At 36.9% G+C, this 27,396-nt stretch overlaps 1 protein-coding gene across 24 annotated transcripts in view; it reads right to left on the bottom strand.

Moving 5' to 3' along the window:
* NRXN1 (neurexin 1) overlaps positions 1-27,396 on the bottom strand; it is a 705,459-nt gene that overhangs the window by 202,509 nt on the left and 475,554 nt on the right. For all 24 annotated transcript variants that reach the window (XM_071739794.1, XM_071739789.1, XM_071739790.1 and 21 more), the window contains one exon: positions 22,034-22,215. In XM_071739794.1, the coding sequence (XP_071595895.1) occupies positions 22,034-22,215 (182 nt within the window). The remainder of the gene's footprint in view (positions 1-22,033; positions 22,216-27,396) is intronic.

The raw sequence follows: 27,396 nt of genomic DNA, 5'->3' as shown, positions 1-27,396 counted from the left end.
TTCAAAAGTCTCAGAAAACTTGCAAGTATTTCTTCTTTTGATAACTGAAGGCAAGAGGTTTCCTGGGTGATCCAAATAGTTCACACAAAAAAGGGAATTTGACCTTGTACATTTATTTATTTTTACAAAGATGTTTGACACACACCTCCTTTGGTAGAGGCTTGGCTGAATTAAACACAAAAAATAGCACTTTAGGTTGTTAATGGTGATTAATAAATCACCAATCTTATATTAACAAACTCAATAAACTAGATAATGAGGGGAAGAAGACAAGTATTTTCAGTTTATGTTACCAGAAAGGATCTGGAAGGAAGTTATTTCAGAGCTCTGCCTTTGAAAATATAGATCAAACATCTAGATTGTATTTTTTTTTTGTACTATTTATTTATTTATTGTTTTGAAATTCCTGAATACTTTACTCCCTTATTTCAAATAGCCTTTAAAATACAGAATTAAGTGATTTTCTTTCTATCAAAAACATTCTTAAACTTCCTTATTACTGATTTTGCAGTAGAATTTCTTGGTGACCTCACTGATATATCAAATATTTAGTTGTCATCATCATTAAATGTCTTGGGAAAAAACAAAAACAATCCTTCATGAATAGAGCTTAGCAGAGGTTTAATGGTAGCAACAGCAGGTATATAATCATGGGTGATACACTACCTGAAGGATAAAATAATAGAGACTAAACTTTAACAAAAAAAAAAAAACAAAAAAACCTTATTGATATTACTTCAGAAATGTAGTAGATGGGAATTATCAGTTACCTCTTAAAAAGGTAAGTTCCCACTACGTAAAATTTAAGGGTGAGGAAGCAAAAAATTACAATGGACATAACTTTTGATTATTCTGGAACACAGCAATAAGGATATTTTATTTTCTTATGCTACACTCTGAATTCTGGGCAACAACATAGCTCACAGTCAGCAACCTCCCTATAGACTTCAAGGAAACCATACCTCATATGGGGACATTTCAAGGTTACATATTTGACTATTTTTTTCTGGGTGGTGTTTGCACTCCCAAACCCCAGGATAGCAAGCCAGGGCAGCTCTCCGTGGGTGGCTCAAGCCACCCCTTCCTGAACGCAGGACATGACATGTTATGTCCACTGGGGTCCACGACACGTTGCACACTGGTAAATACACACAACTCTGCTCACCATAAAAGATGGAGTAGAACCAGGCTGCTGAGCTCACAAGACAGAGCAGAACCAGCACTTCACAAATTTAAACCTCTCCAAGTCCCACCAAAGCCTGATGGCATAGAGATCCAGTATGTACAGAGCATTGCTGCAGGGCTCTCAAACCCTCCCCTCACACCTCACAGGAGATTCTTCTGACAACATCCATGAGGGGACCAAAAAACTTCATGCTTTCTGCACAAGCACAACAGGGACAACATGTGATCTGCCCTTTGAGCAAACTGCCACTCAGGTTTGTGTCAGTTTTGAACGAGGCACATACATTTCCAGTTTAGGAAAAAGACAGCTTCGTAACTCATTTCGCTCCAGTATTGAGTTCTAGTCTCAATAGTTTGATAAGGTGATTTATATATAGAACTGGTTGAACAGGTCAAACTGTCTAGATTTGTAACAAACTTAGTAGAATAAAACAAATTCTAAATTTGGTGTTCCCCTTACAAACCCACTAAAGGGGGAAGGAATGCCAGAGCATTAAACAAATTAGCTCTGACAAGACTGCAAGCCTGAAAAAGAAGCACAGGTTTAATTAAACCAGTTAAGAATCAAAATAAAAGTGAGAATTTCTCCAGTACTACCAAAAGCTTTTCCAACAGGTTATCTACTGTCTTTGCCATGCCCTTGCCTAGATCAAGTTATCTTTTGCTTTTTCATTAAATGAAGAGAGGAGGTTTAGCTCTCTGAGGACAAAAAAAAAAAAAAAAAAAAAAGGAATACTTCTAAGCTGCAGATGGTGTGGGAGAGCTAACCTATGACACAGAGCTCATTCCATCCTGTTGCTCTGAACTGCCGAGGATTTGAAAGGGATTTTTCACCATTGAAAGCAATAGAGTCACAGATAAGTTTCAGAGACATGATAAAGTTAATTCCCCACCTGTCCACTTCGTCATCAATCTCCTGACTTACCAACAGCCTTTTTTTAAAGCCTAGGAATTAAACGTGGTGGTGGTAGGGGATGCAGTGACCAAGAGCAGAGGAGCACACATCCCCAAGATGCCTCCCATCTAGGCTGTTGAAAATTAACAATTTGACAGCAACCACTGATAACAGATCTGTCATTTGTCTATTCTGACATGCTGGGATCCAACATTGTTGGTTTATTGTTTTTTTCCAGAACCAAAATTTAGCAAAAAATAAGAAGATTTAAATAAATAAATAAATAAGGAAAGACCAAGAGAACCAGGCTCAACTGCTTTTACCACCTGCTTGAAACTCACTGTTAAGGTTTTGAAAGTTCATGCATTGTTTTGTGTTCCCACTGATTTGCCCTTCTAAACTGAAATGGAAGAAAGAAAGAAATACACTGATTAAACACTGTCATCCCATGTTGCTGAAAACATTATCTACTGCTTCAGTGAGATTGTTCTTTCTGATTAGCTCATGGCTGAATGTTTTTTTGAAAACTCACTATAAGCCCTTTTTAACCTGTGTCACTACTTTTGATTTTTACCAATTTATCCATGGAGATGTTGAATGAATGCAAATCTATATAAAACCCACCACTATATATTAAATGAACGAAATGGAAATTCCTTCCCCATTCAGAAATTTATAATTAATGAATTTTTTATCAGGTTATAACTTAGAAGATCAGAAGTCTGGTAGCATCATCACTCTAAAAATCAAATCTGACTAATGTTTAATTGTAACAATGTTCAGAGGTATTAATTAGGTGTACTTTCTATGACACAAATAGCTATTAAAGAAAAAGTAAAAACAATTTGAAAATTAACGTGAAGAGTACGGTATACTTGAGTAGTAAATTATAACAAAATTGAATGGACCTTGTGAAAATAATAGGTGTCATCCAATATAATAATTTTGATACATAATGTAGTTATAAGAAGTTTTCTATCAATCAAGTCTGACACCCTTTCCTCGGTATATTTTTTGTACAGAAGCCACAGGTGTGAATTAAAATTTAATGTATGCTTTTCAAGATGAATTACAGGACAGACTTTAAAAGCATTATATCCATTGGGTTCTTACTGCACAGCTGAAGCATTTTGTTTAACTAGACAGGCTTTTTTTAAAAGGGGATCCTAGCAAGGGCTCTGGAACTGTATTTTCAAGGAAATGTTGCAAATAAACATGGAGTTCTGTACCTTTGTTTCTTGTTCTTTGTTTTATTAATGAATGACCCTCAAAGTCATAGAGTGATTGGAAATCTTGTGTCTGAACTACACTTTAGTGAGACATGCTATGTTTGTTACTGAGATGGTGGCTAGGTGTATTTTCACAACTCATTCCCCCCCTCCTACAGTCTTGCAAAAATAGTTCTATTTCCATTACTAGAATATATTCATACACTGCACTCTTTAAAATAGTGCAATTACTACTAATAAATAAGTGCCTAGTGTTCATGGTCTTGCAGAAAAGGCACTAATGAGACCAAGAGGCATAAAATATAAGAAGGATATAAAATGAATCCACTTTTTATCCTAATTTTCTGACAACATAAACCTCAGATACCTGCTTTTGGCATGAGCTATGATTTCTATATTTTAACTAACACAGCTGAAACTGAAACTAAATACTGTACTGCACTGGACCACAAACAGAAAGTAGAACAAATAAATAATCTCGTGTCTTATCAGTGTGGAAAAAAGAAAGATAAATAAGCATAAAACAAATTTCCCAGTCTAGTTGTATTATTTGTACATGTTTTCTTTAGATTACCTTTCTGTTATTAGTTTAAAAGCCTAATACTGTAATCAAAGAGAAGATAAGTAAGTGGTCTTAAGATTTAAAGCTTTGATTAAAAAAGCGAACAGGGCAGCGATGCAAACTGCTTTGGTTTACTATTTTCATTTAGCACTAAAATTAGTAACTTAGAATTATGGAGCTGTACGTTGGCCAGGTGATCCTCTGGACTGCCTACCTCTAATGACAGAACTGGTTTTTTTTGGTTAAGACACAACAAGATGGTATTATGTGGAAGTTCCATGATCAGAAATAGAGCTATTTGTATTTCTCAAAGCTCAAAATGCACACAGACACACATGCTCTGAATATCTGGTTTCTATAATGCACCGAGTAGATGCTAAGCTAGAAACATCTTGAAAATTAGAAAAATATAATGAAGCAAATTCATTGACACAATCTTGATCAACAAAACACTTTGAACTGTCCAGAATCTATCAGATTTAATACCAGCCATTAAAGAACTCTCCAGTTGCAATCTATACTTATTTATTTTCTATTATTTGGAGGATTTGATGTGAAGAAAATGACCAAAATATTCTGCATGAACAGTGATGCAGGTTTCCTCCATTTATACTTTTGCCATCACAAATATCCTCTTAATTGCATGATAGCCGATAGAAACCAAACCAAATAACTTAGCTCTCCATCTAATTTTAGAGGTTTAAACTACTTACAGCAGGAATTCATTATGAGCCAGAAATAAAACGGGAAGTTGCAGCTGGCTTTTAAAAGTTTATTTATTCTTTAACTGGGAAAAAGCTTTTTAAAAAGCATTTTTCACGTACGTACTAATGCTTCTAATGAATTAATTTTTTTTTTAGAATTACTTCATCTTTTGACAGTTTTATAACAAATGGTTGATACAGAGAATCATTATGTTGCTTATGTTTTGCTGGAGCATAATATTAAATGAAGCAAATATGATATAGAATACAGATTTAAAATATCTAAGGTAGCTAGAACAGGTAATAAAAAAATGCATAAGCCTCTTTCACAGATAAAGAAATATCCACTACAACATACACGAGAATGTGTCATCTAATTGCTCTGCCTTTTCTGTCATTTCTATGATTCATCATCATGTCTCTTGTCCACATCTCCAGACATATTCAATTGTTCTAAGGAAACATAATATATTTAATGGTACTAAAGGATTTAGAAAAGGTTTTGGCTTTTGGAAATTTACAGTGGGTTCTAGGAAGTGCAAATATGCTATTCATGTTAAAAGCTGGTATGCAGTGATATTTTATTTTTAATATGTCCCTAATGTTGTGCAATTGTTGCAGCGTGATCCAAGTTCCTTACCTCCTGCACTTCTAAACAATTATAAAAAAAACAGCTAGAAATTCTTTTCAATTATTTTAACAAGATATAAAGTACATCTCCATCCTGAATTTCAGACTTCCAGAACGAAAGACATTGCTCTATAGATCCTGCACTTAGCAACAATATGCCACAGCAATCAGGACTATAATGACCATAAAATAAGTAAGAATAAAATAAGAAAGAAAATAAATAAGAATAAAATAAGAAAGAAAAAATTATTTCATTGAATGAAAAAGAAAAAGTTTTGAAAACTATCTCCTTCCTGATGGACAATAGCAACAATAGCAGAAAATTTACATTTTTAGAAACAACAAAATGAATCAAAGACTCAGTCACCAAGGTGGGTGAAAACTTCCCAGTAAAGCCCTCAGACAATGGTGTGGTAGTCTTGATCAGGTCCCAGACTCAGTAAGTGGGGAAAGACTCTGAATCTAGATTGCTCCCAGTCACACTGAAGTCAGCATCAATTGATCGGTGGTGCTGAGTAATGAATCCTTTTGCGTTTGCTTGTATTATCCATCCAAATCTTTAATATTTGTTTGCATTGAGAAATGAGACTGGAAAAACATAATCCTCTGACTTACACAGCACTAATACCTAGATCAGATCACCAATCTTTCACCTTCTGCATCCAGCTTCTAATGGTGAACTGGAACACATGGGTGGCTCTTTATTTACATCTACAAGGGTAAGGTTTGGTGGTTTTAACCTATATTAGATCAAAACAGATGTTTGAAAACTTATAAAGTTTTTCCCTGGGACAGGCATGTGTGCCTGAAGTGAAGAAACAAATTTTAGCATCCAACCTTGAATACCTATAAAAGAGCCAGCTGAGCAGTAGCAGAAAAGCCCTAAACTTCCTAAAAAGCAGCCTTAAGAGTTGAAGCATGGCTACCACCTCCCCAGCAAGATGGAAGGGATGAATATAATTTTTTTCCTTACACTATAATTCAGTATCACTCAGAATTAGTCAGGCCCATCTGTATCTCTCAGAACTGGACAGGGAATTGTGATGAGCAGGACAGAGGGACAGGTTCATCACCTGAACCTCCTGAAGAGGGTATTAGTACTTCCATGGATATAATTTGCTTTACATATACCTGTGCTGAGCTGGAGGGTAAGTAATTTGCTTGTGATTAGGACCTCTCTTGCAAATTAAAAATTAAAAAATAAAATAAAATTGTATAAAACTAAACTAAAATAAAATTGTATAAAACTAAACTAATCTAAACTAAAATAAAATAAAATACTCCAAGTGAGTCAGCATTCTAAAGATTAAATTTGCATATGAAAATTTCAGATGCAGAGATCAATTTTGTCTGTGATTTCAAGAAATAATAATGCCAGGAATGTTTCTGATTCACAGAGAACCATTTCCTTGTCTCAATTTTTAATGTTACTGTACACTACAGAAAAAACACAGCATGAATCTCTCAAAAATTTTCAGTGAGAAAAGGTAGAAAACCAATTAGGTCTGCCAGCAAACCAAAAAGTGTTTGTGACTTGTGCCTCTGAGGGTCAAAAGTAATAAATTTGTCATGCACTAGTATTCCTGATATTACACCTGTGTCAGGGGATAGTGAAGATTAATATCATAATTAGAAATGCTGAACAACATCTCCATTACAAGACAGATAAAGTGACAAACCTGACACAGTCACAGCAGTGATTTTATTCATGTTTTTAATTCCATCTTGGTGAAAGGACATGCATTATCAGCCTGGATGACTTCTGTATTTTGGGGCAATGAAGCAAATCCATGACCTACCTTTGCGACTGCAGAACTGCAAAATATCTGGTAAGCTGCATTACACAACTCAGGGAAAAGGGGGGAGAAAGAAGAAATAAAGGAGGGAATGAGCAAAAGTGGGGGAAGCATACCTTCCTTGAAGAGAGACAAACACATGCTTGTACTCTACTGCACATGGCTCACAGCAGAAAAAGAGCAATGACAGCAGTTCCCATCCAAACAGACCACCATTATCTGTTACTGCAAAATGATAAACCCAAACAGAAGCTGGTTTAGTCCACACCAAGATCCTGCAGCTGCAGCATGGCTGTTGCCCAGGGCAATACCTTGCCTTTGCTCCAGAGGAAAACCCAGCACACAGTCATGCAGACAAAGGCATGTACAGAATTTTAAAATTTTGTCCCAGAGAACAATGCCAAACAAGATAAAGCCTCATACATGCTTAAAGTCTACTGAGCTTTTGTGATATTTGCCCTAAGTTGTGCCAACTGTTAATAGCTAAAGGAGATTTTCTTAAAATCAACATTCTGTTAAAAGCATTAGAAAGCCTCATTACAAATAGTTACTAATGTGAAACTAGAGTGTCTTTTTTAGAAATGAAACAAGAAAGATTAACTTCCATGATCTGTGAATTATTATTACTTTCTAGATAATCACATGAACCATTTTGACAAGAAAACTTAAACGCATTACACACAACTGTTCAGCTGTATCTGCAGATACAGGAAGGCCAAGGAACTGGCCACATCGTTCAAACACCTGAAAAATAAATTCACCCCTATTGTACATTATTCTCAGAATATAATCAAATGAGTTTTTCTCTGAAATCTATTTAGCTCAGTCGGGTGTGTTGAATTTACACCAGGATGGTTCAAATTACCTCACTACTCCCACACAGTAACCAAAGCAAATTCTTGCTAACATTTGAGAGGTGGGCGAGAAGGCAAAGTTAGTTGCATCACCACCACCTTTCCCACAAGCTGAAGAGGAGGCACATGCCAACAGTTGGAGAAGAACACACCAACAGGCCTTTGCTCATCCAGAGAGCAATTCTTAGATACACAGATGCAAATTTCTTTACTGCATATATTCAGAAAGCTGGCTAGTGTTAAACAAGAAGGAATGGTGATGAAGCAAAGGGAGAACAGATTCTACCTCCTGACACCTTAGCCACTAAGACCAATGGATATGAAAAGAAAGCAGCAGCAGCTTACTTTTTTGTCAGGTTTTTAGTAATGATAATAGAGAACCTCATTGTGCTTTCATCTAAACATTCATCTTAAATTATTCCTGAACCTAAGCCTTCTCGTTAAAAATTGCAGCATAATAACAACTTAAGAACTCAATCACTGGCTGCAGCAAGTACCTTTAGGCTAACTTTAACGAGCACACATTGAGGAAATCTCCATGGTATTTCCATTACCAATGGAAACGTTGTCCGACCTGGAAAGCATAAATTGACAGGGCCTGCCTGTGTAACCTGTTCCCCTACTAACCATCAAAACATACCTGGAATTTTTTTCCCCAGTACCTGATAGCACTGTTGCAAAAGAGACCAACTACTTATTTTATCTTGACAGGCAAAACAAATTAGCCGCAGTCCTATTTATAACAATCTATATATATTAAAAATGGTCTTCAAGTCCAGTCACTCCCTGTCTTCAGAGGGAAAACCAGAGAAAACAAAGCCCATTCTTTTGTTTTCTTCTTCGGAGATCCATGTTAATAAAATTAGAATATATTGCTTGTTCTTTTACTAACTGCCTCCTTTGCTTACCTCCTTTTCATACCCGAACACACAAAACTGGACATATTTCTTCAGCTGAGGTCCCAGCAGTGCTAGGTGAACAATTAAATTAATTTCTTTGCCTCTGCCACCTCACAGGTAGTCAATACATCCCAAACCAATGTCTGTCTGTCTCTGCAGCAAATTGCAACTCCCCAATCTTTTCTGGAGGATTGCTTCTTGGGCACAATTATTCTCTATTTTATGGCTGTGCATTTGATTTTTCCACCTTAGGTATGAAACTTGGCTCTTTCCTTTGTAGAAATTCATCTTCCTGATTTCATACTACTTCTTTATCAAGCTCACTTTGAATTTTAATCAGCTCTCCACAGCATTTGCAACCCCTGTTTCCCCTCCTCCCACAGTAGCACATCTTGATGTCATCATGTACCACACTACAGCTGTGACAAGGAGACCTGCCAGTGTTGGGGGTTTTGTTTTTGAGTTTGAATATGCAGTGAAAAGCAAGAAAGAAGAAAAGAAAATCAATCCCTTAAGAATGTCACTTTAAATAATCAGCAAATTATTTTTAAAAGTAGATTATTGATCTTAATCTTAAGATTCAGAAATCTTAAGTATCTTCCACAGGATCCAATCACCTGAGACCAAAGCTGTCACTAGTTTTTAAGTCTGGAGAAGACACTGTCCATTAATTTAGACCTTGGCAGTACCTAGCTTAACTATATAACCCTATTAATATGGAACAGGAAGCATAGCCAACAGAGTTACCGTGCTTACTTGTGGACTAGGTAATACAAGGTAGAAGACTAGAAATGATGACTAAAATTATGCCATGTTCCTATCTTTATTTTATGCTTCCTGGAAACAAAACCCAAATCACATAACTAGGGTTTCATTATTACTCTGTATTAACACTGACAATTTCTAGAATATATTAAGTGCATAGCCATCTTATTTTAGCTTCAGAGTACATACTCAGGTGTTTTTACAGACAAGCAATTAGAAGATGGAAAGTCTCACAAAATACTCCTGTATATTATTCCACAAAGAGCAAATCTCGAAGCACCAAACAACCACAGCATCCCAAGACACCATTAAAGCCAAGAGTTATTGCTCACTGTGCGAAGTGCCTTGCATACATCTACAGAAAATCTTGCAACTGAAGAAATAAAAAAACTGCAAACCCTGAATCCACCTCCAAGAAACAGCACAGTTGCTACCCTACGAGCAACTCGTTGATGCAGGTATTTTCGACATGCAAAACCCTAAACCTTTTCAGATCAAAGGCTGACCATTTTACATTAAAACATGCCTCATACTGGCTTTAGCAGGAGTTTCCTAGTATTTCTACTAACAAGCCAAAAACCTCTTCCTTTTAAACAAACAGTACAGAACCCCCTTGCCTTCCTCTCTTTGCTTAAAAGAATCAAAACAGTACAGAAACTTGAGATATCAGGGAAGGCTCTTTGGGAAGGAAATGAAACATCACCAACTTGTCAAATGAGACTCCCTGCTGCTGCTTACCATGTGGTGCTCTAGTGAGCTGCATCTGCTCAGCTATTAAACATAGTGGTGAATATGATACCGACAGCAGTGGCATTATCAGCTACACTGAGTGGTTATTAAGGCTCTGTAGATAATGTTTTCACTTTTTATTTTAATTGGTAGAAGTTTCTGTAAAGTAGTTTCACGTATGATAATGCTCTCTGTGCTTGTCCCTAAACAAGAAGGCATTGCTACATAATCTCCAAAGTCTTAAAAATTCCATCTGCTATGCAAGGCAGAGACTGGGTGCTTTTCCTCCAGAAACTCTCTATTGTTCCCTGAAATTCTTTGGGTCAGGAAAAAAAAACAAACAAAAAAAAACCCAAAACACAAAAAAACCCAATAAAAAAGTATGGGAAACAATAAAGCTTCAAGACATTAATGAGGTTTCACAATGAACAGGAAGAATGAAGTCTACAGAAATCAGTGCACAGGCAAGTTGCAAGTTCAAAAAGGGTGAGGGCTGAACAGAAAATAACAAGAGATTCCATTCCCAAAATAGAGAACTTTATCTATTGAGGATATAACACTTCAAACCCACCCTTCAACACAGAGGCCTGGGATGAAGAGGAGTACCTAACCCAACAGCAGGACACACAGAGGGAAGAATTCCCAGTCCTGTACAAGCAGCTTTTCCTACACCACAGAAAATGCACAGTACTGCAGCAGCAAACAGGATTTATATCTCCCAGAGGGAATATCTGGACTTTTTGTCCTTGACTGAACATAGATTGTCACCTACAAATTCTAGCACAAGAAGTAACAGCTACATAAGTCGTTCCATGGTCGTGTGCTATAGGCCTCAAGATAATTCCTCACACAACTGGCAAAAGTGAAGGACCTGTGTCTTTCCTTTGTTCCTCAGCATCCCTTATTCAGTGTAAAATGGGTAATTACCATAAGCCAAGAAATAAGTCAGTTCCTTCAGCTAATCTACCCTCTGGAACACCAGAATGCTCCAGTGTAAACAGGTGTTCATGAAGAGAGAAATATTTAAGCTTCTCCAAGCACTTAACAGTAAGACTCAGCCCTTGTTAGTGGGATGGTTACGTTAAGCATAAACCGCCAGAACACTGACAGTATCAGTTCATTAAATCTTTATTTTCTCTATTATTGTGGCAGAAGTTCTCAGGACTGGCACCATCTAAGTGAAAAAGAGACAAATACAACAGCAGCAACAGCCAACTGCTCAATGGGAAGAATCGCTAGAAGAAGGCAAAAATTATACACTGCTCAGGTAAGAGAGAAAATTATTAGACAGCATAGGCATGTTACTGAAAAGCAGATGAAGATACAGCTGGTAAACTGGGTTTTGGGAAATCCAGATAAATTCCTTACTCTGGCTCTATGTCCTGCATAACCCTGATGCAAAGTTAGCATCAGAGATTGTAAAAGTTAAACTACATTGGATGAAAATAAGAACCAGGCCTGATGTATTCAGTCCTACCCTCTGATACAGCAGATAAAAATCAGTGTTTTTACTACAGGTAGTCCTCACTGACACATTGATGTAAGTGAAAAGTGAGAAAGGGTCAAGATGATAAAACATTCTGGAAGAAAAAAAAAAAAACAAACAAAACAGCATTAAATATTAAAACAAGTTTCCAGTTTGGTGATGACACTGAGAAAACACAGAGCAAAACCTGGATTAAATAAGTGGTCTAATTACCTAATTATGAGTTACACTTAAGGTAGTATCTCACAAATGTAGAACAGTATTAAGGTAAGCTTTCCTTATTAGCACAAAGTGATTAATTATATTAGCAATGTTTACTTAAGCAAATTCCTGAAGCAAAGCAGCAGGCTCTCTAAAATTGCCTCTGTACCTTTCACCTTCCAGGATGAATCTTCTGCTTTGATGTAGATCCTGCTCATACTTGCTTGTATTTCTACAGTTTCTTCAGACACATTAATTGTGGAAGTGTGGAATGAGAATTATACATGTTGTTAGGATCAAAATCTGTTCAGGCTGCTAGCAGTGTTTTTTCCCCAAGCCTTGTTCTGCATCAACCAGCTAATGCCTCTGGTATTAAAAATTATATTGCTCATACTGCATGTTCAATGAAAAACTGCTACCCTGGTACTTTGTGCTGGATGCTATATCCTTATCTTCACTTAAGAGCTCATAAATTTAATAGACAGGGAGTTAATGGGCCAGATCTTGGGTTCTGACTTATATTCATAAGAAACAAACCTTGATCTGTCCTATGCAATCCTGGCCTTCTCTCAGTGGGTCATAGCAATCAGTGAGTCACTTTTATTGAAACTGCAATCAGGAGCTAAAAGCATAGTCTAGGATACTCTGAAAGTGATACCAGTCCTCATGTGGGTCCATTTTAGAGTTTACTTTCTGCAAACCACAGTCTCAGCCCAAAGTGCCTACAACCTGCCAACACCACTCACTGTCATGGCTTCTCACACACATGCATTCCACTGGGGTTTCAGCCCAGACAACCCCAGGCATGGAGGATGGAGAGTAAACCTTATCGTGTTTCTCTAAAATTAGGTGTGAACTAGACAAGCTAGGAAATATGAGTGTTGACTCTATTAAATTACTAGATATAACAAACAATATATCCTTAATAAAATATACCATAGATATAATAAGCAGAGAAGTTCCCAATAGACAGACAAAAGTGACTGGCTCTTGGAAGTGATGCTTAATCATTCACAGATCTTATTCCACAAATAAGCACAAAAAAATCTGGTGATTCTTCCTTTGGGTGATCAGCCAGACATCTTGAATGTTCTACTATTGCTAATAGTCAAGTATTCTTTAAATCTTAATAAGGTTGCTGAAGGTCTGTTAAATTTTTCATCAGCTCTTTTATATGTGACAATGTTCTGGAAGAGTTGGTGCCAAGTTGTTAGAATATCTGTAACTTTCATATGCTAGGATGCTGGCTGGTAAGCAGTGCAGGAAACTTGGGATTAAAAGGACCTGGTTAGACTGGGATGATTCTAAATCATCAGTGGGAGAACATGTAAATAGGAAATGTGCTGCTATGGAGGAAAGATGGGGTATTTATTTATCTCTACATTACAAACTAATCCTTTCATCTACCCTTCTAAATCCAGAAATTTGGAATTCATACATAAAATACCTAGTCACAAAAGGATATGTATCCTAATTTTGGCCACATTATTATTTGCTTAATTCTTGCTTCTTTTTTTAATTAAACAGAACTCATCAATGATCGTCATCAAGGTCTTCCGCAAGAGTACACTATAGGGTCATCGTATGCAGTGACTCTCCTCTTCCTTCTTCCTTTAGCTATACTGTATGCCTGATTCTGTAGAACAGAAAGAGGATGTAATCACTGAGATTCACTGCTTTCACTGGGATTCACTGGGACCACAGATTATGCACAGCATATGAATTTGTGTTTGAGGACATGTCAGAAAAGCAATTTAGGGAACCAAGGAAAGGGAAGAGAAAGAACAATTCTTTACATGTCATAGAATCATAGAATTGGCTGGGTTGGAAGGGACCTCAGAGATCATCAAGTCCAACCCTTGATCCACTACCGCTGCAGTTACCAGACCATGGCACTGAGTGCCACATCCAGTCTCTTCTTAAATATCTCCAGGGACGGAGAACCCACCACTTCCCGGGGCAGCCCATTCCAGTGTTTGATCACCTTCTCTGTAAAGAAATTCTTTCTAATATCCAACCTAAACCTCCCCTGGCACAACTTGAGACTGTGCCCTCTTGACTTGCTGAGGGCTGCCTGGGAAAAGAGACCAACCCCCACCTGGCTCCAACCTCCTTTCAGGGAGTTGTAGAGAGTGATGAGGTCTCCTCTGAGCCTCCTCCTCTCCAGGCTGAACAGCCCCAGCTCCCTCAGCCTCTCCTCATAGGATCTGTGCTCGAGTCCCTTCACCAGCCTGGTTGCCCTCCTTCTTGGCTACCTGGGCACACTGTTGGCTCATGTTCAGCTTCTTGTCAATCCAAACTCCCAGGTCCCTCTCTGTCTGGCTGCTCTCCAACCACTCTGTGCCCAGCCTGGAGCTCCCCATGGGGTTGTTGTGGCCAAAGTGCAGGACCCAGCACTTGGCCTTGTTGAACCTCATCCCATTGGAATCAGCCCAACTCTCCAGTCTGTCCAGGTCCCTCTGCAGAGCCCTCCTGCCCTCCAGCTGATCGACACTTCCCCCCAGCTTAGTGTCATCTGCAAATTTGCTGATGATGGACTCAATCCCCTCATCTAAATCATCAATAAAGATATTAAATAGAACTGGTCCCAACACTGATCCCTGGGGGACACCACTGGTGAGCAGCCGCCAACTGGATGCAGCCCCGTTCAGCACCACTCTCTGGGCCTGGCCCTCCAGCCAGTTCCTAACCCAGCGCAGATGCCCCTCTCCAAGCTGTGGGCTGACAGCTTTTTCAGGAGGATGCTGCGGGAGACGGTGTCAAAGGCCTTGCTGAAGTCCAGGTAGACCACATCCACAGCCTTTCCCTCATCCACCAGGTGGGTCACCTGATCATAAAAGGAGATCAGGTTGGTCAGACAGGACTGCACGCAACCTGTACAGTATTTCAGAGCTTTTAAAGAAATATTGTAAAAAGAGATGCTTAAAAGTTCATAAGCCTCAAGCTTGTGGTAATTAAATATGTTTGCTCATTTGGTTGGTTCTCCAAATTGACCCACCTCAGTTCTTAAGGATGCACAGGTTTTATTACTAGTATAATTACTACGTCAGTTATTAGTTATTATTGCATTAGTTATTACTATGACTAAGCCCAAATCCTTTCTATTCTCAATTTTTTTCAGGGTTGTTTTTTAAAGTCAACAAGGCCCCGGAAAGATTAATTTCCATGTTTTTCCTCTCTCCTTATGCTAGTGTAAAAGCCCCATTTGTGTATAGTTTTCAAGAATAAAGTCAAAGGAAGACATGCCATCAAATTCAATCACAAAGTTCTGGATCTTAAGCAGTCCAGCCAAGAGATGAATTCAATTTACAGTGTAATCTTGATATTTGTGAGATCAGAAGAGATCTTAGGATCCACAATCTGATCTGTAAGATCATTTCAAATAATTCTACGTCCCCCCGCAATTCTTTCCATATTTCTGTCAGATGATTCTAGTACATGTGAGTTCAGCAGAAGTCTTTTAAATATCTATTTATCTTCATCCACGCTATATCTTTGCTAGAAGAAAGAGCTTCAGGAGCTTCATCAGTGTAGAGAGCCAAGGTTTTTTGCTACTAACACATGGAATTTTAGATGAGAACTGAGGTCCTTTTTCTCTTTCCAAAGGGCTGGCATGTGGTGACCCCATCATACAGCATGCTTTTTGGGAAGGAAGCTTTTTTTCCTCCCAAAAGCACAAAAAGAGTAGGATGCATAAAGGAGTTACTAGCTGGCTAGAAGAAGAATTGAGAACTCCTGTTCATGGCAAGGCAGAGGAAGACGATGAAAGGACTTGCTTCCCTCAAGCACATTTCTAGGCTGGGAAGCCAGGAAATCACAGCTGGGAGATGAGACCTGCCATGCTGGGATAACAGACTTTCCATGGCACAATCAGGAGTTCTCCTTGCAGCTCTTCATGGTGGTAGTTATAGCCAAACTGTTTAATTATACCAACTGTCAAAATTCCATTCATATTTTTCATACAGGAAGGTATCAGTCTGTTCTGTGCCAGAATTAGCACATTTCCACCACCTTCTCTCAGAAATTTGGCCTGCTAATGGCAAGAGCAGACCACTTTCATTCTGTGCCCAATAAAATATTGTGCAAAATATTCAAGATGAGGCATTAACAAACAAGTTAGATTATAAAATCTCTTTTAAGAGGGTTTTTTTACTCTGTCAGCTAATACGAACGAATAATTTGATTGAATGTTTCCAAGGCATGGCTTGACCGTTTCAGTGAATTATTTATTTTCTTCCTACAGACTTAGATCTTTAACCTGATCAGTCATTCAACCTGAAGCAAATGATTGCTGCATTTACCACACATTCTCTAGATCAACTCATTGTTCTCATTCTAATTAATTTAACGTTTGTGTACATTGAATTGCACTCTCACCTGACTGTCTAGTCCCATAAATTATCTTTTTTTGATTGCACTGCTTTTCATTATTCAAATTCATAGCAAGTCTGGAAACCCTTTCTTCATAATTTTTCTTCAGTGTAAAGATTAACATGTAGCCTGGTTGCCGAGTTTTTCGAGTTATTTGTTTCCCAAAGAGAAGAACAATCACTGCCCACAACTTCCTACAGCATTTTCCATACACACATACTATGAGGAGAAAAAAACCCACAAATTATTGTAATGTATATAAGTATAATAAGGAAATACCAAATATAAGCAGAATTTTCAGTTAGATAACACAGCCTTAAGTAATTTTCTTGTGCTTCAAGGTAGCAGAATACTGAATATCATCACCCTGATAAACATAATGATCCAAAGTCTTTGTAGGGCTCCAGAGTGATTCCTGATGCCCACTGAGCTGATACAGTAGTGGTCTGACTTTTATGAGAGGCTGCTTCCATTGACTTTAGCCACTGATATGCATGCTCAGCATTTCTAAAATACCTGATTTCTGAAACCTAGTTCTGGTTTGTTTGTTTGTTTTTCCCAACCCTTACAAGATTTGAATAATTCAATTTTAAAGTCATTACATATGCACATATATAATAAGGAATTCCATATCTGAAAATCAATTATTAGAAGAAACAATATTGTAGGAATGCTTTTAAGAAAGATTATTAAACTCTTCCTGGAAAAATTAATCATCTCCAATACCAACCACAAAAATAAAAAATATTTTTACCATCAGTTTCACTGAAAGTACATTCAGCTGTCTAGGCATTGATCCAAAGACAGCTAAGTCACTAGAAATCTTTCCATTGACTTTCCATTAGGTATAAAGGCCAAGACATGTGAAGCATTCAGAAGAGAATAATAAATTAATTTATCTTAAGACTGCAGTTTTTTTATCTGGTACATTCAGACACAGAAGTCTGATCGTCACCTGAGTTTTACTATTTCTGTTCACTTGAGGGAAAGTAATTAAACTTGCATAAATTTATATTATCCATATATTATATATATGTACAGTAGAATCTAACTGAGTCAGCTCTTAAAAGCCCAGTGCAGAAGAATACTACATATTTATAACTAAGAGACAGAGAAAGGGGAGCAGGAAATAATGATCTTTTTAAGTGTGACAAATATTCAAAAGAAACTGTTAGGAAAAAAAATGAGAAGACTTCTGCAGAATTTTCCATTAAGTTGAAAATAAAAACACTTGATTTAAATTTTTTTTAATAAAAAGACAACATTTCATTTGGAGATATTTAATATTTCCCTAGTTTATAAAAAAATGAGGTATTTCATATACAGACACAGAGTAAATACTTCAGAAAAAGTAAAAGCATTACTATAAAATACATTTAAAAAGCATTACTTTAAAACAAAGAGAATTTTTGAACCAAAGATGACAAAAACTCAAAAAATATTTCACTTGATTTTTATCCACAACTTTTTAATGGAAAATGTTTAAAATGAAAAATGCCTTTCCCACAATATATATTTTAATAGGTGTAGTATATAAATAATTGGGCCAAAAAGCACTAATTTATTCATAATCCAAAAACCCAGTTTTCTCTATGACATCCTGTCTTATGATGGTTCACCTCAGTCATTAGTCTGTCTTACGATGGTTCACCTCAGTCATTAGTTGTAACTCTGAAGGTTTCCCAAAGACATTCTGAAAATCTAAGTACAATACTGATTAATCTATCATGTCAGTAATGCTGCATCTTCAGAGGATTACAAGTTAATTAAATGTGTTAAACTTTGAATGTACAGATGTCTGTCTCTAATCATACCATACTTTTTCAGCAATATGTTGCTGCATCTTTTAAAATAGTTTTCCATGCTTTCCCATAGTGATATTATTCTTTCTGGTTCCTATTTTTTTCTCAAATATTTTTTGTAATATCATTAAAGACAATTAAATAAAAAAGATCTACCACAATCTATCTTGAATTTAATTCCCCTTTATTTTTGTACATTTACTATCCCCTAGCTAGGATTGTCACTTTTCTCTTGCTGGAATTACTGGGTGTTTTTCCACAGTTCCCTTCAGAAGAGGGCCAGGACAACATTCAGAATGCTGCCAGATCTGCCTTATTCCTTAATTTAAACCTCAAGATGTTTGTTATCATAGAATCATAGAATGTTAGGGGTTGAGGCCTCAAAAGTTCATCAAGTCCAATCCCCCTGCCAGAGCAGATCACCCAGTGCAGGTCACACAGTCAGGATGATCTTTGATGCTTCATGTACTTAAGCAGACCCATGATACCTGTAACTTAACTTAAATCAGTAACTCCTCATGCCACTTGAGATAGTAGAAATGAGCCCTGTTAAGCTTAAGGAGCTCATGTCCTGCAGGCTGGTTGTGTTTTCTGGAACAACAATCCTCTAAGATCTAAAATGGTCTGCTGGCCTTATAGACATGCAAACTTCTTGTTCTCAATTTCAAAATCATATCACAAATTCAGTCAGTGTAAAAATAAAAAAAAAATTTTAAAAAGTGCGTATTGGTTTTTTTGCTCCCTAAGTACTTCATCCTAAAACAAATGGCAGACAACGAAGACAGAGAAACTGCTGACTCATCAGGCACAAAAAAGGTTACATTTTGGTATAAAGTCACGTTAACAAAGAAATTGAAAAATGTAGAACAATTTATACTTTAACAATTTTTAGAAGTCCATCTTTCTTGTCTTCATTACTAGAGCAAATTGTATTTGTGCTACATGGGAGAATGCCAGCTTCCTATGCTACCAGCATTGCAGGGAAGAGCAATTTTAAAAGGATTTCTTGACTCCTAGAGGCAATATCTTTGTCTAACCTCAGTTTGTTCCTCATCACAGAAAAGGTGGAAACCAGAGGCAGCAACAGCAGTGCTTGCGAAAGACAATCGTTCATATATATATATATGTATACATATGTGTGTGTGTGATTGTGTGTGTGTATATATATATATACACATATCTATCTACCTTCTTACCTACCTATCCACAGATCTACATTTTTGTATATATATACATGTATATATATGCACACATCTAATGACTTGGGAGAGCAGGGTGGGAACAGAAGAAAGGCAGAGACAGAAACAGGAATCACTGATAGAATTACCTAAGGGTTTAGAACTCAATGAAAAAGCCAAGATGGGAACTGAACACTGCATGACTAAGCTGCTGCCTCTTTTGGTTTGGCATGGAGATGGACGAGGAGCATGTCAAAAAGAATGCAAAAAAAAAAGGATTGTACAGTAATCATTTGAACTATCTTCTTTTATCAACAGGAGAAGGAACAGGAGAAGTAGACTTCTAGGCATGACATCTATTTCTTCTTCAACTAGATCTCCCAGTAGAGACTGCCCAGAGACCACTTCCCTAACAGAAGACAAATGGTAGCTATGAAAACTATTTGCACCACCTCTGGGACGACTAAGTCACGTTAACATCCCTTTCCTGAAGCACCGGGATCTATACATATCATGCACACAATCAGTCCCTTATATGTGGGCTGCTAGAGTACAGTGGGGTGTTAGAATAATCCACCTTGGAATTTCAAATATTTGCACTGGAACAGTTAAGCATCTGGTAACAACGCAGATTACCCACTTTTTAAAATGTTTCTCATATTAACAATGGTTATTTCGGAAGGTTAAATGCTTCCTATAAATAAATGTGTTCCTAAACTCACACTAAAGCTGTGATTCAGGTGATCAAGAAGCAATTTTCCAAATCAGAATTTGTTACAAGCTTGATTTCATTATTAGGTTTACATCATTTTAAGTAAACAGAATAATAAAGAGGGCAAGCACACACTGAAGTACCATAATCAACCTTGTAATTTTCTCTTCCATTCCTATAATGAAGAAGGTTAAGAACAAGCTACCTCATAGCTCTGTTCAGAAACATCCCAAACAAGCACCCTCCCCAGTTTTAGGATTTCAGCTCAATCCCTTAACATCTCCAATCTAGAAAGAGACTGAAGAGAAGCAGTTCTCAGAAGGTCAGACTCCATTCCAATGAAACTGCAGTTATTTTTCTCTGAAGCAAGGTGGGCTTCATGGAGTTTCCAAAGTCTCTTGACAACACAATAGGAGAATTCCAGGATCACCTCATAGAACATAAAAGGCCTTTTGCTGCTCCATACACATTTCAAAAGACCAATAAATTATAATTTATGATTTCTCCCATCTCGATTAAGATAGAAGAGTTTCTGATCATAGAAAACTCTCTATTTTTTCTTTTATTTGTACTATCTGTTGCTACGTTATGGCTATGAGAAAGTTTTGCGGGATTAAAAAAACAACAAACCACAAAAACCATACAAGCAGGCAATAATTTCTGATCTAACTCATAAATAATGAGCCTGATGTTCACTTTAGAATGGAAAAATCAAGGCTATACAAAAGGCTGCATGAATATTATGGTTTTCATTAACTTCAGAATAGCAAAACTACAAGAAAAGCATTCCTGCTTATCCTAATAAGGAAACAGTGTAAGATAAAAGTAGCACTGTTGACCACAGTGGGTGGATCTGGTCTCAGACAGCAAAGAAAAGGACAGCTGGTGATGAGGGACCTGATGTTAGATGTAGCTTTGGAAATTAAATTTTTAAATTCTCTTCAGTGGCACAACACTTGCCTTGAAAAATTTAGGCTCTCAGCTTTTCTGGCCCCTGGGAGAAGTTGCTTTGTTCAGATTTTAAATTTAAAATTGTACAGTACCAGCCAGCCACTTTGTCCCTGTATTTCAATATAAGGGCTAGGAAGGGACGCCCTCTGAATTTTATTTAAGGCCTCCATTCTTGTTTTATTTACTCAAGCCAGTTAAAAAAAAAAAAAAAAAAAAAAATTATCACTGTGGTACACAATGCAATAGTACCTTTACAGAAATAAGGAGCCTGGAAAGATTGAATACCTTAATTCTCTCTAATTTTGAAAATGATCACTGCTGAATGTTTTCTAAGGGTAAAGTGTAATTGGTTATAGATCAATAAGTAATTTCATTCAAAAGGAACTCTTCTGTTCCTTCAAGTAGAGAGATTATTAAATCAAAACCAAACTAATACATTAACAAAGTTGAAACTAATCTAAGCAACAAATTTTATACTGCCCTAGTTACATTTAATTGATCACTTATTTATGTTGCCAGAAAAATCTAGATGCTTCCAATTTTGATTGCTACTTATTCATTTTAAGGTAGCTGGAATTACTTTTAGGACTTCCTAATTTGACAATCTTGCTTTCTGCTTCAGATTTATAATCACGACAGAATGGCTAAATCAGAAGATAAATATTAGTATTAACAATAAGCACAGTCAATTGTGATACACTATAATTCCCCCAGCAGATTCCTGATTAAAATTAAAGTCCAAAATTAAAGTACTTTCCTCTGACATTGCTAAATATTTTTATATATATTAGATTGCTCTAAACTGCTGCATCTGTACAGGTATTGCAGGACAATTTTTAATTGAAAATCCACATAAAGTAGCACTGTATAGAGTAAAAAGCAATTTGAGAATGTCTGAGACCTTCTGCAGTATTATACACTATAAGCCATTATCACTTACTTCACTATTGACTGGAAAAAGTTCATTAACAAACGGATGTATTTACATTAAAATAAAAAAATTAAAAAACAATTAAAAAAAGCCAACAAAAGTGAGAACAATCAAAACGAGCAGAAACATCCCATATTTGTTAATAATACTTACAATATGCAGCTCTAAATAATCTCCCAGCCCAGTCGAACTGTCCACTCGTACCAGCACGGCTTCTTTTTGTACAGTGCTAAACCCTATTGCCAGTCTGTCCGCACGAGTGCTTGGCCGATCATTAGGAGGCCACGTGTAAGTGATTTGTCCACCACCTTTGCTAAATATATATGTTGTTCCCGCTGGAAAAGAGAAATAAAATAATTAGCTCAGCAGCAGAAACCACATGGAAATCATACGCTCTACAAAAGCAAGGATGGTCTCATATAGCAAACAGATTCACGGACCCAAACAACATGAATGAGTCTTTAGCTCTGAAAATTTTGCAGCAAGAGAAATATTAGTGTTTTTTATATAGTGCAATCAACGCAGAATGTAAGGTAATTGCATATGCAGAGACTTAAAATACCATAACTGATTCAGAAATGCCTGCCTATTCAAGCACATTCTTAAGCATATGCTTGAATAACATGTTTTTGGGATGTGCAGAACATGGATACAGTGAACCAAATGCTTCCCCGTACTGGCCCTATATGGAAAAGAAATCAGGTCATTCCAGTTATCTCATGACTGACAACAAATGCAGCTCCTATTTACACAATGAAAATTATACACTATATATAATACATTGTTGTGCCCAGCAAAGCAAGATGTTAACAAATAGATTTAGATAAGACTTCTGTGGAACTGACCTTTATCAGTTTGTGACAGATGGGGAAAGCAAATGGAAACATACATTACTTGTCATGCCAGTACAAAAAGATATCAGTCTACCATCTAAGTAAGCAAGGGCTTACTTACATAATGCTCACTATGTAACTTACAAGAGTGGAAATCTTTGCACGTTATCTCCAGTGTGCCCTCCAAAATCTATAATCTGTTTTAAACAACTGTTGTGATCTGAAACCACTTAGCACTAAGGTGCTTAACTTCATCACCAGCTTATTTCCTCTCAACTAAAATAGCAGCATATCCTGAAATCTTCCATTTAAACCTTGTCTCTTAACAAATGCTACTAGCAGGTGAACTGTGCATGCAGTACATTCACTACAAGCTGCCTGTTTCCTTTCTATGAAAATAGGTCAAATCTTTGGTAGATATCTCAGTGCATTGTAAATACCCATGTCTAGTTTTACTTGCTGTCTGGCTCACTGCATGGCTACTTTCAATTTTGTTAAATGTAATTCAGTTTATTCCTCCCAATATCCTCACTACATACATCCTATGTCCATGTAAGGAAATAACAATTGTCATTATCTTACTTCCTTTCAAGATTGAAAAAAAAAATAAAAATGCTGTGAGCATACAAAAGGATCTAAAATCCCTTGACCATGTAGAATTTAAAGCCAAAACCAAGAAGGGCTGTAACTCCTTCAGCTTCTACATTTCTAAATCTTAACTCTATTGCTAAGACTGCTTTGTGTCAGTCTCAAAGCAAAAAGGTCACCCTGTGTTTTGAAAAGATGTCCTATATTTATTTCTAACATCTCTTTTCCTTGATCAAATTATATATGTAACCATTAGGTTTTTTTCCAGTACCATCAATGTGTAGTATTTTATACACTCTGCATAACACTGAAAAACTGTAAAGCTCATTTTATATCAGCACAGATACATGATTGCACTGTGCTTCAAATACATCTCTTAGCTTTTCTCTTGATGGCAAAATACCAACCTGCATGTGTTTTAGGAAAACTTGTCAACTGTCTTTAGCAAAGGCAAACACAGTAACAGATCTGATATTTAAGGTTTCACTTACACTTTAAGTGCAGTCAGGGTTTACCACCATTGTACAGAGTTGTGCAAGATAAGGGAAGATGGAGGCTGTGCCATAAAAAAGCTTGGCAATCAACTAACAGGGGTGAATGCTACCTGGTTTAGAAATAAAAGTTCCAAATACCTAATCTGCTCTCCCACCCTTGCCTTCCTTATACATGGTGCTCTAAAATGCACCATAACCAGTAATGCACATTAACCAGTAATGATGTTTGAATCTCCAGTTCTAGTACACCACAAAACAAAGACCCATGAGACAGCTAATAGCACTCTTGATGGTCCTCAGATCCTTCTCTTTGCTACTAGTGTTAACTTCAAATCTTGAGCCACAGTGACAGAGCGAAAACCTTCACATTGGTTTCTGTAGTGAAAGGTTGTATTCTGTCTTGATGAAAAAATGATGGCTTGATGCAAATCTCATTAAAAACAGTGACAGTCTGTCTGTTGACTTCCTGAAGTATTTCATCAGGTCGTGAATGATGTTCTTACAAGTAACAAAAATGAGAAGGCTAAGAAAAAAACTCCTTGCACCTCAATGTCACAGATGAAACTGTTACAATAGTACATAAGACTTAAGTGGGAGTGTATGATTCTCCTTTTCTTGGTTGTAACAGATGTAGTTTACCCAATATAGAAGACAAAGAAAGAGCCTGCCAAGCAACGTTGGAGTCATACTGAATACAATGACCCAGAAATAAGTCTTCCGATCTGAACAATGGGAGAATCTGTTGTTCTTATTCAGAGTGCACCTTTATTACAGTTTTTTGCTAAGTATTATCCTTCAAGTAAACCAGTGAAGAGCAATTTATTCCACAGTACTGCCACATTGAAGCCAAGGTCAAAGTCAGTAGGGCTGGATAAATCCAAATATAAATCTTAAACTATGTAGAACCAACATCAAAGTTAAAATGACATCTTTTTTTTTCCATTATAACATATAGCTTCTGGTTCTTTATGGCAAAGCTTTCCTTTCTTTGTAACTGTCCATTTTGTAACTCTTCGAACTTAATGAATGTCTGGTAATAGGCTAATTAATCCATGCTGATGAATACAGATCTGCTTCTGTACAGGGAGTCACAGTCTTTGAATTTCCTGTATTAATTATAAAAAAATGGGTCGGAAGCCATTTGAGAATAGGTTCTCTAGTGTTTATATTTCAAGAAAGACAAATATAATAATGTAAAATTTATTACTCTGGGACTGATCTCAGCTTATAGTCTGACCTCCCTTAACTATTAAAAGCTATAAACTGAGCAGTTGTTAGAAACCACCCTGCTTACTATCAGTTTTGGATCTTCCAGAGGAAGCCTAATTCACTTGCTCCATAAAGGCTTTTATGCTCTCTGACAAACCTTATACTATCTCTGGCATTCTTTCAGAACATTGTCACTAAAAACCAATCTTCCCTCTCTCTTTTAGCTTATGGCACTATGTTGTTTGGGGTTTATCCTCTGAAGAGAATTGAAAGCAGCAGAACTAGAATGTTGAAAATAGCCATGCCATCAGCACAGTATTTGTAAGTAGGAAAGGTTTTAACATGTCGGTTGTATCTCTCATCCCCAGAATTTACTATGTAATTCTTTATGCACCTTTGCACCCACACAATGTTTAGGAAAAATGTCAATACAGCTCTTTGAAATTCTTCAGCATGAAACCATGGTTCTTATTGTAACAAATAGCCAGTGGTCAAGACACAGTAATGTTTTTCAGTGGCCTCGGTCTCTCAAGTCCCACTTCTTTGAGAAATTCATCTTTATGAAATAGTGCATTAATTTCAGCACAGCCTGGAAACAACTCAAGGACGTATACTTACTGATACAGTATTAAGCAGACAAATATTTAGTTTACTAGCCATTTACTGTATCTGCTACTGAATATGACTGCATAGATTTTCCCTATTTATTACTCTGAAGCAGTTTGATAGTTTGCTCAAATCAACAGTTTTTTACCTTTCTTATGTTCGCCCCAATTTTCTGTTCAAGGTATATGGCACTGAAAGATAATGTAAACAGTTCCAATTTTCCCCAAATAACATCAATAACTTAATTTTTATTTTCAAAATTCAAAACAGGTTTCAAATTCCAATTAAGTGAAAGCAGTGAAAGCAGATTGAGCTCTAGACTGCAATGAACTAGGCTTCCATCATACTCTATAGCTGGAAAATTAAAGACTGAAGCCTGTGAACTTCAACAAAAAATATTAGCTGCCCTTTCATTAACAGTAAAGAAATTTATAACTGTTATAAAAATGATGAAGGGTAAGTATTGCAGGTTATAACAAGAAACTACCCAATAGTGTAATTATCTTCTTTCTGTATGTTATCAGTACTTTACTTAATTCTGGGCTAGAATGCAAAACCTCTTATTCCCACTGGTAAGTAATTACTTGTATTGATAAACCTACTGAATCCAGTGAGACAATTTGTGCAGGCTCCTATTAATTACCAAGAGTGAAGAATTTACAATATTAATATATACATACACACATTTTCACAAATACCTATACAGCAGCATTAATCACTTGCTGTGTTCAGGGGAACATATAAATCTCCATTAACAAACCTTTTACATTTTCATCTACATATTTTCATTCTGCCCAAGCTGAAGTTCCAGAAAAGACATTTGTTAGAAAAACAATACAGCAGCTCACAAGTCATCTATCAGGTTTCTGGAAAGCCTGGAAGACTGCTTCCTCATACTAATGTTAGATGTGCCAGTCAGGATGTGCCAATCCACTCCTGCTCATAAACTAAAAAAACCTGCTTTGTAATATCTCAGTTAGCGGTGGCTTTGGCTGCAGTGATCACTTGATCACTGAGTCTGAGATACTGCTTAGCACTCTGAAGGTTAGTACTAAGACAGAGCTTTTAGGTTTTTGAAAAGCAAACTTCAGTTTGGTTAGAGTTCAGCTGGGACAGATTCCATGGGAAGCTTCCATAGGGGATAAGGAGCTAGCGAGTACAGAATGTTTTTCAGAAACAAACAGTCTCCTGGAAGCATAAAAACAGATCCTCCCCTTTAAAAGTAAAGGAAGAAGGTGGAGCAAAAGACACCCTAGGTTCAATTGTGAACTTCTGAGTCTGCCCAAAACCAAAAGAGGATGGTACCAGAGATGTACAATCAGACAAATAAACGCCTATTGAAAACTACAAGGGTATTGCCAGGGCATGCAGAGATGTAGTTAGAAAAGCAAAAACTCAGCTTGAATTGAAATTGTTCAGAATTCTTCAGGTATATAAACAATTTTTAAATAGGAGAGGTGAATTAGTCACTAAGAAAGTTGAAAAGGCAGAGGTTCTCTCTCAACACTTTCTTCACCTCTGTGTTTATGAGCACCGTTTGATCCCAAGCCTTGGGAACATAAATCCAGGTTGATGCAAACACAGACCTACTGTCAGCGAAGGAAGAGTTGGTAGGTAATCTGTTACATGGTCTTGACCCCTACAAATCTATGGGTCCAGATGTTATCTGCAAGTGTTTTAAGAAAGATGACTGTCCCGAGCCAGAAGGGAAGACAAGTGCTCAATCAATGTGACTGGTAAACGAGCTTCAACTTTGAGGGTTCAGGGTTACATTTATACTGTTTCT

This window comes from Heliangelus exortis, chromosome 3 (genome assembly GCF_036169615.1).
Source record: "Heliangelus exortis chromosome 3, bHelExo1.hap1, whole genome shotgun sequence".
Classification (NCBI taxonomy): domain Eukaryota; kingdom Metazoa; phylum Chordata; class Aves; order Apodiformes; family Trochilidae; genus Heliangelus; species Heliangelus exortis.
This window is presented reverse-complemented; position numbering and strand designations above follow the sequence as displayed.